This window comes from Mastigoproctus giganteus, chromosome 6 (genome assembly GCF_048544385.1).
Source record: "Mastigoproctus giganteus isolate SK-2022 chromosome 6, ASM4854438v1, whole genome shotgun sequence".
Classification (NCBI taxonomy): Eukaryota; Metazoa; Arthropoda; class Arachnida; order Uropygi; family Thelyphonidae; genus Mastigoproctus; species Mastigoproctus giganteus.
In genome coordinates this window covers 28,324,695-28,345,956 of record NC_143580.1, presented here as the reverse complement: position 1 = coordinate 28,345,956, position 21,262 = coordinate 28,324,695, and the positions used below count along the sequence as shown (strand labels likewise).

The following is a 21,262-nucleotide window of genomic DNA, read 5'->3' as shown; positions in this document are numbered from 1 at the left end:
ATCTTTAATGATATTAGTTTTATAAGCTTTAAGTCCTTTAATTAATCTTTACTGCTTTTTAATTTAAGAGAGGGTACACACCTGGGCTCCATCATATGCATTATGCTCTTGGAAATGATAAACTTGCAGAATAAACGTTTTTTATTTTAATAGCTAACTGAACAATTATGGCAAACTATTCTCAGGTGTTTATTATGGCTGTATTTATGAACAAAAAAAAAAAAAAAAAAAAACCACGGAAGTTACAGAAATTTAAAAAAAATTAGTTTAAAAACTGACTTCATTTAAAATAAATCATTCGTGAAAACAAAAAGATTGAGAAAAACTATCTTATAAACTGTGTTATGAAGGTGAGAGGGGGAAGGAGTCAAATTGAGCCAAAAGGATCTGAAACCAAAGTAATGGGCAATTGGCAAATTGACTACTAGTATGTATTCTACCACAATGATTACTCACAACTGAGTACAGGTTGTAACCCTTGTATAATGCAGAGGTTAGGTTCCAGAAATATCACGTGTTATAGAAATCGTGTTATATGAGGTTCAGGTTTCATACAAAATGTAGTTCCGTAGTGTTTTTTTAATTATAAAAACAACAATGACTTTCAACAAAAACATATTTTATTCATTCAAGAATTCATGTAACTAACTATTTAACAAATACATAGCATAAAATTATAAAAATTAGGAATTGTACATAAATTTCACTGCACATAATGCATAAATTTCAAAATTAAAGAAATGGATATTTTAATCGTCATCACTGTCTTCAGAAAAAATATTTCATAGATATTCTTTATTTACGAGTGGCCGCATGTCGTTATCACTTGAAATCTCTTCAACACCATTTGTATAATTCTCACTGGGTACTTCAGCTGGTTTTCTTATCAAAAAGTCGGTAATAAGACCTTGCTTACCACTATGCTGCAATTTTTTATTAAGTTCATAATATGGAGCTAAACAATTGTCCAATTGTCTTTTGAATTTTTCCGAGCGCTCTATTGAGGTATCATTATCCGTAAAATAACTTCCTAACTTTTGTGCCAAATTTAATCCTTCTGCTAATTTCTTTAGACTGAACTCTTTAACGGACTCAGCACAATCAGAATCTTCAGTAGAACTTTCCTCATCATTTGTATTTGGTTTGCCATCATCTATTAATTGAACCAATTCCTCCTCATTTAAATCTGTTTCATCATCAATTAATTCATGAATTTCATTTTCAACCATATCAGAAAATCCCTCGCCACCACAAATGTGTGCCAGGTTTGTTATAGGACTTAGTTCAGCATCCAGAGGAGGTACAAAATTTTGATTAAGGATGACACCAGGCCATATTTTTTTCCAGCAACCTTTCACTGTAGAGAGTTTTAACTCCTTTACACATTTTCTTTTCAGAGCACTGTACAATTTTTTAATTTTTCTCTATGTGCAGTTCCATTTTCTTCTTCTTCTTAGTGGATTTTAGGCTTATGAAGCCTGTACCATTAACTCTATTCAAAGAACACTTCGAACCAACTTTTTCTGGGAAGCCCTCTGTTTCTTTTTCCAATAGGTTTGTAGTTCATTGCCAATTTTGGTAGTCTCTTCATACTCATTCTCTCTACATGTTCTTTCCATTTTAACTGATAATTTTGCATTTCTTCTATTATGTTGGAGGTGTTTAGTCTTTTTCTTATTTTCTGAGAAAGAAAGCTCTGGCAGACAGGCTGCCAGAGTGGGTCATAGGGTTTTGTCAATGATATACAGGAATTTTGCTAGCAGGGAAAAGGGGGTAATTATCCCTTTGTATAAGGCAATGGTTAGGCCACCCCTTGAATACTGCATACAGGTCTGGAGGCCTGATTTTAGGAAGAATGTAGATTTGCTTGAGCATACAGAGAAGGGCAACAAGACTGGTGAAGGGAACAAAGGGGTCCCTCTTACCAAGAGAGGCTTCAGTTCTGCAAATTGCAGCGGCTGGAGACTAGGCACCTGCACAGTGATCTGATTGAGGTGTATAAGGACTTGAATGGGTTGAGCACGTTGATCCAAACCATTAGAGATTTCTCCATTTTTTCCACTAAAATATCGCGTACACGAGCAATGCGCTTTGCACTTATCGTTGACCCAGCAATAACACTATCTCTGATTTTCTGCTCATTTTGTTTGATTGTACGAATTGTTGATTCATTTAAATTCAAAGTCCTTGCAACAACTTGTTTTTCTCCATTTTTCAACTGATCCAAGATTTTAATTTTTTCTTCAAGAGAAATGAATTTTCTTTTCAATGTTGGTTTTTTTTCTTCTTTTGCAGTTTTGGTGGCCATTACTATAAAAATTTTTTTTTTATTTGCCAAGGGGTATTCCCCGAATAAATTCACTATTTAAAACTACTTGCACAACAATTAACTCTTTATAAGGTAAAAAAATTGGCACTACACAAAAAAAAAATATGTATGTACTTGTGTGTTTCTCCTTATATAAATTCGGTTCTGGCAACTATACCAGTTATACGAACAGACACAAATTTAACAAACATAAAGTTTGATTTTTAAATAAGTTGCATGGTAAAAGTGTGCAAAAAGAAGTGATACAACAATTTGTAGATCACGTTATATCGAAACGACTGTGTCATACAAGGATGGCCACAATTTATAAACCGCGTTGTGTAGGTACCGTGTTATACAAGGGTTACCTGTATTTGCTATCATTCTGATTCATGTAACAGAACAACATTAATCATGGCAGTGTTAGTATGTTTAAAGCCCATTTTACACAATCATATTTTTGTGACATAATTTTGGATATAAAAGTGTTTTGCCATATTTGCATGGTTTTGTAATTTATGATTAATGTTTAATATACTGGGGTTTTTCCTCTTGATATGTTTATAAAACTTTTGTTTTGCACAATTTTTGGCTATAGAATATGCACCTACATATTCTACAAAATCCTGTCTGATTTTGAATCAGCATATATTTTTCATGTTGTGGGCTCTAGTTGTCAAGTGGAACTTGTTTTTGATATAAAACAAGCATAAGCAAAATATCAATATGCTTTTGTATATTGAATTAGTGAAATGGAATTTTTAATTAATGAGAAAATTTAATCATTATACTTACACTGTATTTCCATTCATTCTTTTCTTTTTTGGCTTTTGTATAGCGATCAACTTTAACACACAAATAATCTCCAGCTCTCTGCCAGTACATTTTACAATCTGCTACATTGAAGAGATTTTTGGCTCGGAGTTCATTACGGTTTGGAATTTCTAGCAGTGTAACCCTTGCAGGTACATCCTTTTCTTCTGCTACCCAATAGGCTATTATATTATTGGTTGAAGACCAACTAAAACTTCTGTAAACATATATTAAAAAAAAAAAAAAATTATAGCCATAAAACTGAGCAGCTTTCAATGCCTGCAGATAAATATAAATAGATGGTAATTAAAGGTAAAATTATATGTGATGCATTCAAGAAATTGAAGCATTGTGGTTTGCTAATTTTTAATTTCTCAACTATTCAACAAACACATTTCTATAGAAATATATGTAAGACCTATTAAACTTGGTTACCAAACTAGTGTTCGACAATTCCCCACTCCATTTCCTTCCTTATGAATGATGCACGGCATCATATTTTCAACTGCCAGTTATAATTTTCTACTTCCTTCCAATCTGTTCTAGCTTATCATTCACTATACTCTAGAGGTCACCAATTGGTAGGCAGATGTATGCATCTCTCCAATTTTCCTGGAATCTGAGTGATCTGAACCAAAGTCAATAATTTTTATATAAATTATTTTAGTTCTGTAATTTTCTAAGTTCCCTTAATCTGACATGTGACTAAAAACTCAATCAAACATCATACCAGAGGTACCGTTCCTTGCATTCTATAATAATGTAGTAATTCCACAATAAAAGGTAATAAAAATGAGTTATAAAAATGTTTTATTAATTTTATGCCAAAGAAGGATACAGACCATGATGAGTTACCTTTTATCTAATACAGATTGAACCTAATAATTATTTTATTTTACATTTTTGTAATCCTACTAATCCCTTAATTTGACTTGTGATATTTAAAAACTCGATTATACACCACAGTGATGCACCTTGCTTCAAATTCTGTAATAATAAGCAAGTGTTCTATAATAAAAGGAAACAAAATGTGTTCTAATATTTACTTGATGTTTTATAAATTTTATGGCAAAAAAAGAGGGATAAGTTACATTTTTCCCCCAACACAAATCACAAACCTAATTAGTAATCCTTGCTATATGGCATCAAAATTTTATAGTTATTTTAAAAATGAAAGCTGATTACTACACTTGAGATAAAAAAAAAAAAAAAAAAAAAAAAAAAGTTATCTAATTAAAATGCAGAGTTTGCATACAACAAAATTTTATTAAACATGAATACAGAATTAAATTAATTTTGACAGAATAAGCTGGAGGATGTACTGAAAAAGTTCATAACCTCACTATTAAGATTATGGCTTCAGGCTTCATGGTGAACAACATGTAGGTGTATTTTTCAATATAGTTGCTTCAGAGTTGTATGCAGTTGTTCCTGCAATGCAGTTAATTCTTGCAGAACGATTCAACAAGGCTGAGAAAAATGCTTCTATCAATGATATAACTATGTAGTTTATTTTAAATTTTTGTCCAGCCAAATGAAATTTAAGTTTGGGAAAACAGTCTAACAGGGACTAGATTCGGTGAATAAGGTGGTTGTGATAGCAATTGATTCCACACTCATGCAATTCAGTCATTGTGATTAGTTTTTTTTTTAGTTAGTTGTTGGCGCATCGGCTTCTGTGGCCATAATGCACCTCCCAAGGTTTTTGCAGTACTCTGATCCAAGCCCGAGGCAGGATTCGAACCCGCGACCTTTGGGTTGCCAAGCAGGCACTTTACTCACCCGGCTAGCCCGGTCGGCATTGTGATTAGTGAGAAGTGGCGTAGCTGCCTAAAAAATACACTTTCTCATCGTTCCTTTTTAGTTGTGCATCCCATAAAACTGGCACAACAACAGGCTAGCATATATACTCCTGTTACAGTTTGAATAAAAAGGCATTCTTATAATACATTTCATATGCTGGAGCTGCAAAGAAAAGATCAGACTAGTGAGAGAGTGCTGTGGCTCGGGGGAGAAACAAAGGGGGCAATTCTACAACGCATCATAGTTTCAAAAAAATGTGCGAAATGTAAAATGTTTGCTGACCTTTCTAAAACAGGAAGGAGGATGCCTTTGTGTGTGTGCTAGGTGTCTGGAGTGTCAAGAAATTAGGTGCCAACTCAGCATTCTGATGGGTGTCTATGAGAGCGTGAGGTGTAGGGTAAATACCCTCGAAGAAATTAATGAGGGGGCCCCATCAGGCTCTCAGCTACCCAGCTCAATGACAGAGCTCACTCCTGTGCATCAGGCAACACAGAGGCAATCTCCAAAGCAGAATGTGCTGGTCCCAAAGGAACTAGTTATTTTTAGTCACTCTACTGTTAGGGAGACGGGGAATACACTTTGTAAGAAGGAGAGATGGAACAGGACCAGGGTATGTCAGCCAGGGACAAAAGTGGATGACGTTGTAGAGCAGATATCATCTTTTCAGGGCACAAAAGGTGATACTGTTGTACATATTGGAACTAATGACATTAAGAGTAAGAGATCTGCAGATTTACTCAACAAGTACAGGACAATGTTGAAAAAAAGTTGAGAGTTAGGGTTGAATGTAAAAGTGTCTGCAATTCTGCCCAGACACGATAGGAGAGGCTATATGATGAGAGCCCTTGTCAGTCAATTCGGCCCTGGAGAGATTGTGCAAGGCTCAAGGGGTAGAATTTTTTTCAGCCTGGTCTGTGCTTGTTGACAGGAGAAACTGCTTCTACAGAGATGGGATACACTTAAAATAGAAAGGGTGCAAGAATATTTGCTGATGCTATCGAGGCATTGTTAGGTGAGTCAGAAAACTGCTAGCATGGCGGGGATACATAGACTAAAAGGTTAACAGTGGCCGCAGGCAGAGGCAAAAGTGATTCTTGCACTGCTTCCATTAGAATGGACAGTAGAGTGGAAAGCAAGGTAATGGAGATTTCCAGGACTGCTGGTAGTCATAGTGGAACAAGTAAATAAATGGGCTGTGTTAGGGTGGCAAGGAGGAGGAAAGGTGCATGTATACTTGCATGTACACCAATGCTAGAAGTACAGTTAATAAATTTGATGAGCTTGAAGCTAGTCAAGACTACTCAGGGAAATGGGAAGTGAAAAAGACCTGGGAGTAATTGTGCAGCCAAATATGAAGTTCGCTGAGCAGTGTAGACGGGCTGTCAGAGTCTTGTCAACGATATATAGGAATTTTGCTAGCAGGGACAGGGAGGTGATTATCCCGTTGTACAAGGCAATGGTCAGGCCCCCATCCTGAGTACTGTGTACAGGTCTGGAGGCCTCATTTTAGGAAGGATGTAGAGTTACTAGAACAAGTACAAAGAGCAATAAGATTGGTGAGGGGAACAAAGGGGCACTCTTAGGGCACTCTTTCTTACCAAGAAAGGCTTAAGTTCTGCAAATTGCAGTGCCTGGAGAGTAGGTTGTTTGTTTGTTTGTTTGTTTTGTTATTTGGAGCATTAGCAACTAAGGCCATATTGCTCCGGGGATATGCGGTGGTCATTCCCTGACCTTTCCGCATCCTCCGTATTTGGTGGTCACAGGCTCGATCCCCGGAATAATCAAGAAGCGTGTGCTACACACTGCTGCTCCTGCCCACCTGGCTACGGAGGTGCCGCCTGGAGAGTAGGCACCAGCGAGGTGATCTGATTGGGGTGTATAAGGCCTTGAATGGGTTGAGCAGGCTGAAAGCTGATGGGATTCTTCGTCTTGCTCAGACTAAGATCCTGAGGGGGCACAGTTTCAAATTGAGGAAAGATAGTTGTAGAATAGATGTGTGGAAATTTGCCTTTAGCCAGTGGGTAGTTGATTGGTGGAACAGGCTTCCATCTTTTGTTGTGGAAGCTAATAGCCTAAATAAATTTAAGGCTGAGCTGGACAGGCATTTGGAACAAATGGAGGGATGAAATGGGAGGGTTTTTTTTTTTTTTTTTTGGCCGATTCTGCATAAGCTTGCTTTCTTGCGTCGTATGCCTCTACTAATGCTAATATTGTGATATCCTCCATGCCTATTCTTGCACCTCGAATAAGTAATACTTCCTAAGGAGAAAAGTATACCCTTGCTTATTCTCAGGTTACTGTCTCCTCACTGGTTTATGCAGTTTGCTTTAATTATGTATGCAGATGATGCTTAAACATCTCTCATATCTTGAGACTTATAGCCTCAAAATGTGTATGTGCTTATACCACCCAAATATCCTCCCTCTTGATAATGCTTTTTCAACATAGGCATTAACAATCATCCTGCAGTTTCCGAGGGCAATTTCTTCAACAAAAGATAAAATTTTATAATAAAAAATTATTTACTGCCAATGGATAAAAACAAACTGCTGTGGATGAACCGAAATTCCAAATTACGTACAAAAAAAAAAATACGGACATTCTGGGTTACAAAAAAAATTTTTCTCAGTCAGCATTCATTTATTTTTAACACAGTACTGGAACTTTTTGACTATACCTTGTACACCATGTATCCAGCCTATCTGATACTAATTTCAGTAATTCTTTGGTCAACCGTTTTTCGTTTCCACCTTGACCTATATCTTTTTAAAGGTGGTTATATAAGTCTACAAGACTATTATGAAAAAGAAGTACTATTTACCTTTACCTTATTTCTTTATCTATATATAAAAAAACAAGTAAACGCTAAAATTATGGCAAATTCTTAGAAAGGTGCAATATCGCTATTTGTGTATTAAATCACTCCACTACCTCCCAGGAGAGGAATCCACTTGGTTTTTTTCAGGGGTTTTACAAAGCATTTAAAAAAAAAAATTTGGCCATACCATTCCACTAATCCAAGTATGAAGCATATTTTACATCGATTTTTGTTATATGTATTGAAATATATATTATTTTATAAAAGCATGTACACACACAGCTATAGCTAAATTATGTCAGGTCTGTTTATTTACACTTGCTCTGGAGTGTGAAACTGTTTTAAGATAGGGACAAGGTATGAAAGTTTGGAAACCTCTACCTTATAGGATCCCGAACACAAAAAGAAGTAATGAACAAACTGAAATCATAAGATATACCATGGTGGCTACTGCTCTCTACGGATGAAATAAGACATGTAACAAACAAAATGTAAACTTAAATGTCAACCCAGCTAACTGACAGGTCTAGAGCAAAACAAGCACGCAAATTAACATTAAACCAAATAATAATAAACAGAATTAACATAAAAAATAAATCAAATTCAAATAAATTATTACTAACCAAATGAAATAATAAATTAAAATGAAGAAACCAAGAAGTGGTCATGAGCATTCAAACTAAAATACAATGGGACTAAAGAAGAAAGAAGGAAACAAAATAAAATATAATGGACTGTGTTACATCTATATATTAACTTTACTGAAAAGTAACTTATTATAATTAGACAAACATGTTATGTCTACAAAACTATTATGAAAAAAGAAACACTATTTACCATTTTGTGGTAAATAAGGAAAATAAGGAAACATATTGTTTTCAATATGTTTCCTTATTTAATCTATAGAGAGCAGTGGTCATAACATATCTTATGATCTGAGTTGGCATGTTACTTCTTTTTGTGTTTGGGATCATATACAAACATCAGTTGGCATTTGGCTGGATAGCAGTAAATAACTGAAATATGATTATTTTTCAGAGTTTATAAGCATTGATGTCCTTTGAAAAGGTTATGTATTCCTTTTCTTTGGTTTTTTATTTTTATAGGTGCCACTCGAGTTTCAGAGGTCGTAAGGATACATATCCTTGGGCAGGGAATCATGCACTTGCACTACTGAGGGTGCATTGTCACTTTGCTTTTTCTTATTTTATTTTAATATTCAGGTAGCAATATTGTACAGTTCTAAAAATTTACCCTAATTGAAGCATTTACTTGTTTTCTGGACATTTTCCATTTATGTGTTTTCCTTAACAATCTCAGTTGCCTCACTGAGTTAAACTGAAATGACAAATAAGGTAAACAGAATCTCCCTTAAGCAAATTAAAACCCATTTATCCTCAACTAAAAACTAAGCAAGCAGCTGACAGCAATTCTTCATTAATTAACACAGTTAATTCTTCATTAATGAAGAATTAACTGTGATTAATGACAGTTAATTCTTCATTAATTAACCATAATAACTAATTTCATTCAAATGAGATTTATAAAGCATTAGTAATAACAGGGGTTCACATGGAAGGCCAAAATATTTTCATTATAGCAAAATTTTCATTAAAATGGTATTCATTGTAATGGGACTTCACATGAGGCAAACTGTTTTCCTTTCAATAAAACAGGGAAGGGGAAATAAGTTGTTCATCTATTCACTGAACTCAAAACACTTTTTGCTTCTATGAAGCAGAAGGCTGGATTACACTGTAATTTTTATAGAGGGTTGTGTTGTTCATATATTTTTTTTAAGCAGCCTAAGAGTAAAAAAAAAAAAGTAAAGTGCAGCCATTATCAACCCACTGCAGGATGGAAGCCTCCTCAACAATTCATGCTGAGGGAAATGGACCATAATCTGCCACGCTGGTCCAGTGCGGGCTGGCAGATCGACCGTATTCAGCAGTCAGGGGCTTGAACACCGGTCTACTCAAAGAGCGTGTGATACTGCACTCCCGCTCCTGCCCACTCGGCCACGCCTAAGAGTAGTGAAAGTAAATTTAAGTAGCCTTAAATTTACTTTCTCATTAATTAACCCAAATTAAAAACTGTTAATACCAAATAAGAAATCTGGTATTAACAGTTCCAGTTATCTAGCCATGCAGCAACCTATTTACTTGAGATGGCCATGAAGAACCAGTCAAGGCCTGCCATTCCCTAAAGGATATGCTGCCCTCACCCTACAGGTTAGGGACCCCCTAAGATATAGTAAAAGTTCAGCTATCCAGCATGCATCATATTCTAAAAATCCACATATTCAAAAAAAAAAAAAAAAAAATTAATAATAAAATAAAAATAAATAAGCGTATTTACTGTTTATATTATATCAAAAGTGGCTACCAGAGGCAGTGAAGTCTGTCTTTCTTTGCCCAGCCACTGCTAGTTAAGCTGTGGTTACTCGGGCAAGTGTATATCCATAATTCATCCATTTGTTATGCCATCCAAAAAAGGCCAGAGTCGAAAAATGTAGATGCTGTTTATCTTTAACACAGGAAACAATATTTGTGCAAGACTAGAGAAAACAGATAATCATAATGTGCAAAAAAAAAAAATAATAAATAAAATAAAATAAAAATAAATAAATAAATAAAATAAAGCTTAAAAGAAAATGTGCAAGAAAAAAAAAGCACAAAATAGGATAAAATGTATGAAAAAAGTATAAAATATAGAATGGAAGCTGAATGCAAATGTAGATTATGAGTGAAGTAAATTGTTTCTCTTCCTCCTCCTCAATAGGATGATGGGCAAATGCTTCATTATGGTCTCCTGCCCATCCAAGCAGACACCATGCTGTTGCTACTCAGCAACCGCAGTGTGAAATGCTGACACTGGTCAGAAGGACTAAATCCTGACCAGTGTGGGAAAGAGCACCACACAGGTGCTCCAACATAAGAATCCCTTTCCCTGTGATCGTTCATTCCTACCACCTGGGTTGCCCTTTTTCCTCTTTGCCTGGTGGGTAACCCCACTGCCATTTGTCAACTCCCACCAGGATGGGAATTCTGCCCCAGGGGACCCTCTTTGGTCCTCACTTTGAAACAGGAGGGTGCCCTTACTACTGCCCCCTCTTTCTCTCTACCACTTTAATCCCTCCCACTTCCTGTTTTTCCACCATCACCTTCAACCTTTTTTTTTTACTGGGCTCTCCGTGCCAATGCAATACACTCCCTATTGCCTGGCCCGCCTCCTCATGGCGTTGGACAGTAAACTAGAGGCTTTTGTGTGAAAACACTGGCCCCTAGGCTAAGAGGCCGGATGAACAACACAACCCCACACTAATACTACACAAACCTGCAAATGTAAATGTAGATTATGAGTGAAGTAAAAGTGATGAATACAAAACAGAGTTTTGTATTCATCACATTGCCTAATGCGGAGATGGGGGAACCCCCGGAGCTGCATCAATTAACACTTTACACTATGTGCTCATTAAGAAGCATGATCTTGGTTTTTCAACAATTTATAACATAAAAGCACAAGTAAAAATTTTCAATGATAAGAAAGATGTGTGAAAATAAATGCTATTTTAAAATTGGGCCAAAGGAAATAAAGTATGGCGTGCACACTGGTGATAACTAAGAAGTTTATCTTCACATTATGGCATCACTACACAAGAATACCTCCTGGATGAGGTCATATGATTATTCTTATAGTCTATGAGTAATGCTCATTCAACTGGAAAATTAATGCAACCAGCATTAACCAATCTTCACAGATAACCAGATAACTGTGCTTTTACTAAACAATGTTTATAAATAAATATAAAACATAGTATACTTACCTGATTCCTGCTATTTTGATACTCTTCTTATCAAGGAGACCAAATGACTAAATATAAACGGCAAAATAAAATTTAAATTATTACATAAAATTCATTTAAAGTAGAACCTGAAACAGATAAAATTAAGAAAGTAATAATACAGAACATAAAAAATAATAACAACCCTATAATGTAAGTTCGGTGTACATTGTGGAGGGAGGTTTAATGACAAATAAGCTGCTTTGGTTGTAATGCACCTATCAAATGATCCTTCAAAAGAAATGGACAAATTCTCTTAATATCAGCTTAATTTAGTAATCAATCAGAACTGATGAAAATTTCAATCTGTTTCAGAAAGCTAAAAAATTCAGCAACATTAGAGCTTCACTGCCAACAAGGTGCTGTAGTGTTATCATTCTAAAATCTCTGTAATAGAAGTTATCATTCTAAAAACTTGGTAGTAGAAGCAGTCAATAAGGATGTGCATAACAGTTGAATATACGAAGCAATATAGACAGTGGGATGGATAATTTCTTGTGAGCAGATGGAAGTGAATCAAATAAGTAGGTAGATTATCCTTGTCCTTGAATTAAATTAAAACTAAAATGGTTATGGTATACTAAATTAGAATGTCCTTTATTTGTGTATGCTGCCTAATCCATGTGCTTCTCTTCTTATCCAACTGTCTGAATCCTAATAAAATTTGTTCCATTCTTCACTGTGTAGTTTTCAGCTTCTCTTCATTCTTTTGGTGAGTGCCCAAGTTTCACTTCCATAAGTAGGTGGGGAGTATACATTGGTTCATTATTTTATGCTTCAGACAAATTGAGATACTGCTCCTCAGTATATGACTATATTTCCTGAATGCTATTGCATCCAAGATTTATTCTTCTCTTGACTTCGAGCCAATGACTTGTCCAAGTTAGGTATATGAATCCACCTTTTCAAATCTGCTCCTTCAAAGATTATATCCCTTCCTGTGGCATACTTGTTCATCACTACTTTTTTTTTTTTTTAACCATATTCATCTTTAGTCCGAAATCCTTACTAACTCTGCATAACTGATTAAGATTTTCCTCTAATTCTTCAGGATCATGGCTTATGATCATAATGTCATCTGCAAATCGTAAATGGTTTAGGTACTTTCCATTCACATTGACTACTTTCTGCGACCAGCCCAATCTCCTGAAAGCTTCTTGAAGAGCGGCAGCAAACAACTTCGGAGATACTGCATTTTCAAATTGTCTTTGTCTAGTCTAATAAAGGAGGTAGCGTTCTCATATATTTTCTTAAAAATCATAATTTATGGGATATCTATGCTTTGTCATTCCAGTGCCCAAAACATTGTCTTATGCTGTACAGAGTCAAACGCCTTTTCATAATCCTAAAATGCTATACATAATGATGTTTTATATTCATTTGCTTTCTCCATTAGCTGTGATATTACCTGAAGGTTGTCCATAGTTGAGAATCAGGTCCTAAAGCCAGCTTGCTCTTTTGGTTGATTCTCATCAAGTATTCTTTCTAATCTGTTAGTAATGACCCTTGTGAACAACTTTTAGATTTGGGACAACAAACTAATTTGTCTATAATTTCCAATTTCTCTCCTTTTTTTATGCAGAAAAATTATGATTGCATTATTCCACTTCTTTGGCGTCAAGCCTTTCCAAATGTATTTTGTGAAGAGCCTTGCCAGTTTCTGTACCATGTCTCTTCCTCCTAATTTTAACAACTCTACAGTAACTTTATCTTCACCTGAAACTTTTTTGATCCTTCATTTTTTTCAATGTATGTCTACTTCATCAGGAAGGATATCGGGTATGTTGTATGTGTTGCTAATTTGTGATACATCTTCCCCACTGCTGGCATCACTGCCTTGCTCCTTATACAATACTTTATGGTAGTCTTCTGCTATTTGAATTATGCCTTCTCTGCTATTTATAAGAACACCATCACTGTTCTTCCAATTCAGTTTCATTTGCATTTCTGTATTACTGCTGATTTAAGTCCTTTGTTTTCCCTTAATGCTTGTTCCACTTTTCTTGTGTTTAATCCACTTGGGTTCTTCCATGTCCACTTTCTGTCCATGCTTTTCTTGAAAAAAAAAAAAAAAAAAAAAAAAGCATTCATTCTTGACATTCCTTGAGATTCTACAAATTCCATTAAATCTTTCGTATCTCATTTCTTTCGGCAATTCCAAAATTTCCTATAGTTTCCATTTCTGTGCTGTTTTGTCTCTTTCCAACCTTAGCATTGAAGTTCCCCATAATGATGGTGTAGTGAGTTTTCTGTTCATCTAGAAATCTCTCAAGTTTGGTGTCCTCTCTTCAACCTCTTCATCATCATGGCTCAATGTTGGTGTCATTATAACCTTTAGTTTGTACCTCGTAGAAATCCCGAGTAGTAGTCTTGGTGATGTACTTTTGAATTCCAAAATGTTGTTTTTAATATCTTTATGGACCAGAAAGCCAACTCTACTTTCACCCTTTTCATTGCTATACAGCAATTTCCACTTTATAAACTTGTAAACGATTCACTTGTGATTTTTCAATGCCACATATCCATAAATATGTAAGAACTTCCCCCATTATCCACTAAATCAATACCTGCAATAATGTTACCAAAAGGGCACAAGTAAATCCTTTTATTGAGACTATAAAGATATCCCTTAGATCTTTGTCCAAAAAAGCATCTGGCAATGAGATTAAGTAACCAACAATATATATTTTCACCATAAACAAGTCAAGTTTTTGTAGTCTACGTGACCTTCTGTGATGGTGATATAGCAAAAGCAGCTGGAAAGTGCTTACTTATACAAAATTATCCTTAAAAAAATAATAACATTCTCTGAATTAGGTCTGAATTCGAATTACTAAAAAATTTTTTAGAAATTTAATTCTACTAGAATTTTTAATAATTCCATAATAATAACGCTTTGTTAGTGTCTTTGCAGTAGTAGTAGTAGCGAAAACTTTCTCAATCCATTTCTTGGTTACTGTAATTTATTTTATATTATCTTACATTTATTGCTTTTTAAGGTATATTTTATTGCATTAAAATATACCATAAAAATGTTTTAAGTGAAGTCTACTATTTTATGTGTTTAGTTGTACATATTTTTAGTTTTAATTATAGATATTTTATCATTTTAACATTGCATAATTAGACTGTTGTTGTAATAAACTAAGAAGTCGGTGGAAGCAGTATATTATTAATAAGCATATTTTATGTTTGACATTAGCATTATTAGAGGAATATGATGCAAGAAAGCAAGCTTATACAGCAATAGCCAAAACAATCCCATTTCATCGATTCATTCACTCCAAAAGTTTGTCCAGTTTGAATTTATTTAAGCTATCAATGACAATGGAAGTTTGTTCCAGCAATCAACTACCCGCTGGACAAAGGCAAATTTCCGAACATCTATTCTACAACCGTCCTTCCTCAATTCGAATTTATGCCCCCTCAGGTTCGTAATCTGAGCAAGAAGAATCCTTGCATTGGGCTTGCTCAACTCTTTCAAGGCCTTATACACCTTAATCAGACACCTGGCACTTTTTCTTGTAAGTTTAGGTCAGATGAAAGTCTGACAATACCAAGCCAGATGCCAAATGAATTTTTGGAAACTTTAAGTTAAAATTTAAATTTAACTTCAATAAAGAGGGGTTTATACCATCTTCAAAGGGGCTTAGCATTAGAATAAGTCAGTCAAACAAAAGTGCTACTCAGAGAACAATTTTATGCTACTGGGGGAAAGACAAATGGTAAACACATTCAGTTTTTGGACAGGTGGATTTCAGATGTTCTATCTGTAACAAGAAATGGTGCTTTAGCTTTGATTACATGATACATCATCACTGATTTTTGTATCAGGTTTATACAAACAGTGTAAAAAAACATTATGGAAATCTTAAAGTCTCGAAACTTTATTAGACATGTTGGACAAATGCTAACTTATTGTGATTTTCTCTTGTAGAGGATCTGTATTCTCATTTTGAATTTAAAATCAATGGTGTGAAGGCTATTAAGAAGTATTTTTGGAATATTAAATTTTTAGAAATATTATATTTTAAGTCAGAAATTCTCTTACCTGAGATTTTTTCAGGAATGACTCCATCCAGGTAGGTTGTAATTAGAACAGTATTGAAATAAAATAAACCTGGTAAGAGGACGAAGGAATAAAAGCAAGCTTTGATTCTAAATCCATGCATGGAGAAATAATTAGAAGTATAGAGGGAGATGAATTCCTGAAGCTTGATGGGGCTTTTTGTTTATACCATCTTCCAAGGGGCTTATCATATCCTCGCTCCAAAAAAAAACCCCTTTAAGCTGTCCTAAATCACCAAATTTTCAAATTCCCAAACTATTAGTGTAATATGAGGGAGTTGGATTTTTTCCTTCTATCCTTCTCTTCCTTTAGCCTACTCAAATACCCTCCCCCCACACTTTTGAAATACAGCAATGGAACGTGTCCAGACTATAAATATAGCCTTTGACACGTGTTCGCTTCCCCTTTGAAGATGGTATACATGAAAATCCCCCATCAAGCTTCTACCCCTTTGAAGATGGTATAAATAAAAAGTTCCCATCGAGATTCAGGAATTCACTTCCCTTTATACTTCTAATTATTTCCTCATGCATGGATTTAAAATCAAATCATCCTCTTACCAGGTTTATTTTTTTTCAATACTATTTAATTACAACCTATCTGGATGCAGTCATTCCAGAAAAAATCTCAGGTAAGAGAATTTGACTTAAAATATAATATTTCTAAAAATTTAATATTCCAAAAATACTTCTTAATAGCCTTCACACCATTGATTTTAAATTCAAAATGAGAACACAGATCCTCTACAAGAGAAAATCACAATGTTAGCACTTGTCTGAATTTATAAATAATTGTGGGTCTTCTCGACTACACAAGTTGTCTGTCCAACATGTTTAAACAAATTCAAAAATGTTACCAACCAGTGAGGTACTAATGGCAATGTGACACATCTTCCTTTTAACATTATTAAAGCCTCTCATTGACCCTACAATTCAAATTAAAGTTAAGTAATAAATATCACTACATGAAGCAACCCGAAACTTGCTTACTATGAGTTGTGACTGCTGAGCACAGAATTTTGAACAACACTGCAATAATACTGGTGATACTATATCATATGAGAATCATATTTAATATTTTCAGTCAGTGGTCATGGAAAACGTTATCCATGACCAATGGACTCTAAAAATGTTAACCTGGCATTCACAGTTTCTTGCTTCCCAACTAATAAATTTATAGGTTCATATTTATAGCCTCCATATTATACATTTATGGTTTCACATTAGCATGACCTTTCAGCAAAAGTAGGATTAGTTTTGTATGAGTATAAATTCAAAACTGACAAGTACATTAAATATATATTTATTTATGTGGCTTATATATATTCAAGCAAATATGGTATTTATATAAAGAATTTATATTCAAAGAAAATAACACTTACTGGTGTTTCATAAATACTCAAGACATCTTGTCCCATTCTTGCAAAGAATTTGTCATCATGACTCCATCTTGGGAAGGTAAAAAGAAAAGTCAATAGTTAAATATGATAAACTTATAAATAAATGAAAACCTACAACTATATCAAGATACAGTGTAGAAAAGTAAACATTACTGACGATACATATTTCTGAAATTTTGATAAACCAGAACTTTGATTTCTGTCACCTTCTAGATCTCCCCCACCCCAAAAATGTAAGAAAACAATACCGAGAAGTTATGCTTACTAGTTATACAGTAAATAGTATTATCTTCTTAGGAGTAAAGCTGATGACATTGTAGAGCACCTATCATCTTTAAAGGGCATAAAACACGATACTGTTTTATGCACTTGATACTAATGATATTAAGAGTAAGAGGTCTGAGGACTTTACAAGTACAAGAAAAAAGTCACAAGTTAGGATAAATTAATTCGGCCCTTGGAGAGACTAGGCAAGGCTCGGGGTAGAATTTTTCTCACTGTTACCTGCGCCTGATAACAGGAGAAACTATTATCACAGGAATGGGATACACTTAAAAAGGAAGAGATGCAAGAATAATTTGATGATTCTATGGTGGCATTTTTAGGTAGGTCGAAAAACTGCTACCTTGTGAGGATGCACAACTAACAGATTAACAACAGCCACAGGCAAAGGTATAAGTGAGTCTTGCACTGCTTCTGTTGGAACATGCTGCAGCCTGGAAAGAAAGGTTTCAGGGATTTCAAGGCCTGCTGGGGACCCTTATGGAAAATGCAAATACATGGGCTTTGTTAGGGTAAGTAAGATAAAGAATAGGTGCATATATACTTGCATGAAGACCAATGCTAGGAGCACAGTAAATAAACTTGATGAATATGAAATACTGGTTAACATGTTTTGCTGCTGCTTATATTTGTGAGAGTTCTTTATGTGTGCCCTGGAGCACTAGAACAAGTAGGCAGTGATTCTAAATACAGTAAAATCCCGTTAATACAAAGTACTTGTTTATATGAAGCACATACCATTCCCCTGCGAAAGGATAGGCTTTTCTATGTAAATCTATTTGTTTATTACAATTAGTTAACATTTATTACAAAGTTTGTTTTCACCCTGCGAGATATAAATATTGTTATTTTGTGTTTAATACAAATCTTGTCACAGTTGTCTGATTATTGCCCCTATTATTGGCTCTTGCCATTCGGTTCCCCAGCCTCCCAAAGGATGGTACTGACTTGTCAGAATTTACTTTTGTGTAAACAAAACCAATTTATGGTAGCTACAACATAAGTGCACTCTGAAAAATATCATTGTGAAGGACAAGCTGTTAAATTAACAAAAGAATAAAACAGTTTTTCTAAGTTGTTTACATATACACTCCCTCGCTCTCCACAGAATTAAAGTCAGTTGCAATTGTCACGCCAGTCCAAAGCCTTTTGCTACAGTACTGTATAATCTATTTTTTTGTGCCATGTTACCTGAACTGATGTCTTTTTTGGAACTTGTGACTTAAAAAAAACTAATTTCACATATCCATTCCCTCTAAAAGTTTGCCCAGTTCCTCCTTGAATTTATTTAAGCTATTAACTTCTACAATGACAGATGGAAGTTTTTTCCAGCAATCAACTATCCACTGGCTAATGACAAATTTCTGCACATCTATTCTACAACAGTCTTTCCTTAATTTGAATTTATGTCCCGGCAGGTTCGCAATCTGAGCAAGCAGAAGAATCCCATCAGAATTCAGCATGCTCAACCCATTCAAGGCTTTATACACCTCAATCAGATCACCTCGCACGTGCCTAGTCTCCAGCCACTGCAATTTGCAGAACTAAAACCTTATTTGGTAAGATTATCCCTTCGTTCCCCTCACCAATGTTGTTGCCCTTCTCTGTATACGCTCAAAACTCTACATACTTCCTAAAATTAGGTTTCCAGACCTGTATGCAGTACTCAAGGCATGGCCTGAACCACTGCCTTATACAAAGGGATAATCACCTCCTTTTCCCTACTGGCAAAATTCCTGTATATCATAGACAATACTCTATGATGTCTTGGATGCTATCCATAATCTTGATATTGCTTGAGACAGTATTTTTTTTGCATCAAGTGTAATAATCAACTGCTTTAGAAAGAGTGGCTCTGGAGAGAATATCACTGAAAAACATGGTCTAGATGGGGAAGATTAATTATCAATGAGCACTGCTCTTCTTGATTAGTGGAGCTCCCAGGGTTCAATGCTGGGCCCACTGCTGTTCTCAATATTTATTAATGATACAATGAAGGTATGTCAAGCTTACTGTCTAAAGATGCAAATGATACAAATATTGGTAGGATGGTTAATGAAAATATTCAGGGTATGCTGCTAATGCAACAAGGTCTGGAAAAATGAAGCACATGGACTAAGAGTGGCAATTGAAATTTAGTAATGGCAAATGCAAGATACTTCATATGGGGAGCAGCAATCCCAGATTAACATACCAGCCATGTGGTACCACTGCAGATAGTAGAGAACAAAAAAAGACTGGAGGTAATTGTGCAGTCAGATATGACGTTATCTGAAAGTGCAGACATGCTACTAAGATGGCTCACAGGGTTTTTCAGTGATATACAGGAATTCTACCAGCATGCAGGGAAAAGGAGGTAATTATTCCATTGTATACCAATGGTAAGGCCATATTTGAAGTATTGCATGCAGGTCTGGAAGCCTTATTTTAAGAAGGATATGGATCTACTGGGATCGGTGCAGAGAAGAAGCAACGACATTAACAAGGGAATCAAGAGTACTATAGCCAAGACTTTGGTTCTCCAAATTGCAACATCTGCAAGGAGATCTGACTGAGGGTGTTTAAGATTGAGTGAGCTAAAGTGATGGCATCCTTATTCTAGCTCAATCAACACACATTAAGGGGCCCCAAATTTAAACTGAGGAAGTATAGTTACAGGATAGACAAGCAGAAAATCTCATAATTTCCCACGTAACTGTAATTTTTGCCAATTAATCACATATATAATGTAAAACTCCTGGCCATGTCGCCTTGATGAGAATTATTGTCACTAGTACATGTACCGTACTTAGCAGCAATAAAGAAGTTTTATTTATTTATTTAAATTTGCTTTCAGTCACAAGGTAGTTTACTTCTATTTGGTGCTGTGAAAGTGGATAATTTAAAAGTTTGAACAAATTTATGGAAGAATTAGACAAATTATGAGAATGGATGGACAAGTAATGTAGGAAGGGTTTCTTTTTGGATGATGCTCTATAAGCTTACGTCCTTACATAATTTGCCAATACTTATAATAATTCTAAGACAGACATATCCAGCATGACAAAATATAAAATGAGGGGAGGGGGAACAAGGCAACAGGTACTTTGAAGCGTAAACTTCAATTAGGGATATATATATATATATATATATATTTTTTTTTTTAAGAAAAATAACAACAAAAAAAATAGTTGTAAATGAGAAACTTTCGAAATTTATTCTTAATTTTTAAACTACAGCAGAACCAAGATAAGAAATTCCTGCATAAAAATTTTCCCCCTGTACTAGGTTTGGTTTCTTAAGTCCTAGTTTCAACTCTATATATTATAATGTATTATTTTCCCACGTAAGAAGTTTCCCGGGTAAAAAGTTATCCACATAAAAAGTTCTGCGATAAAGAACACACATTATTATTATAATGATGTTTTCCCATTTAATATATTTTTTTCGTAATCGAACAAGTTTGTGCCAAGCATCATTTTAGTTCGCAGTAAATCACCAAAGTAGGTGAAATGGTATCATATTTGATGTGAAAATATCTATTGCGACATTAGAGTAATGAAATTTTCTTACAGTAACGGAAATGCCATTTCCTAAATGGCACTAACAATGCTAACTCAGTCAATAACGTTCATTCGGTAGAGTAAGCAGCGGGTAGTAACATTATTCAAGAATAAAATGAAGACTTTAATAAAATCTGCTTCTCAAGATTTTGATCAACATCAACCTTTTAAGTAGCATAAGTAACGATCAAACCCTTCAAAAATTTAAATGGTTTTACCCTAGTGCTACCATAGATGTTTTCACATAAAATAAAACATCTTTCATACATACAGGGTACACATGCTGCTTTTTTTTTTATATCTCATATTGCAAATGCTATCACCAGTTGCCCTGATATTGCACTACCTCCAATAAGCAATGCTTTGCCAGTGGAGAAGATTAAT

General features: G+C 34.9%; 1 protein-coding gene across 1 annotated transcript in view; it reads right to left on the bottom strand.

Moving 5' to 3' along the window:
* eIF3b (eukaryotic translation initiation factor 3 subunit b) overlaps positions 1-21,262 on the bottom strand; it is a 255,386-nt gene that overhangs the window by 76,022 nt on the left and 158,102 nt on the right. The window contains exons 7-9 of the mRNA XM_090375895.1: positions 17,037-17,103; positions 11,569-11,615; positions 3,104-3,338 (exon numbers count right to left, since the gene is read on the bottom strand). Of these exons, the coding sequence (XP_090232021.1) occupies positions 3,104-3,338; positions 11,569-11,615; positions 17,037-17,103 (349 nt within the window). The remainder of the gene's footprint in view (positions 1-3,103; positions 3,339-11,568; positions 11,616-17,036; positions 17,104-21,262) is intronic.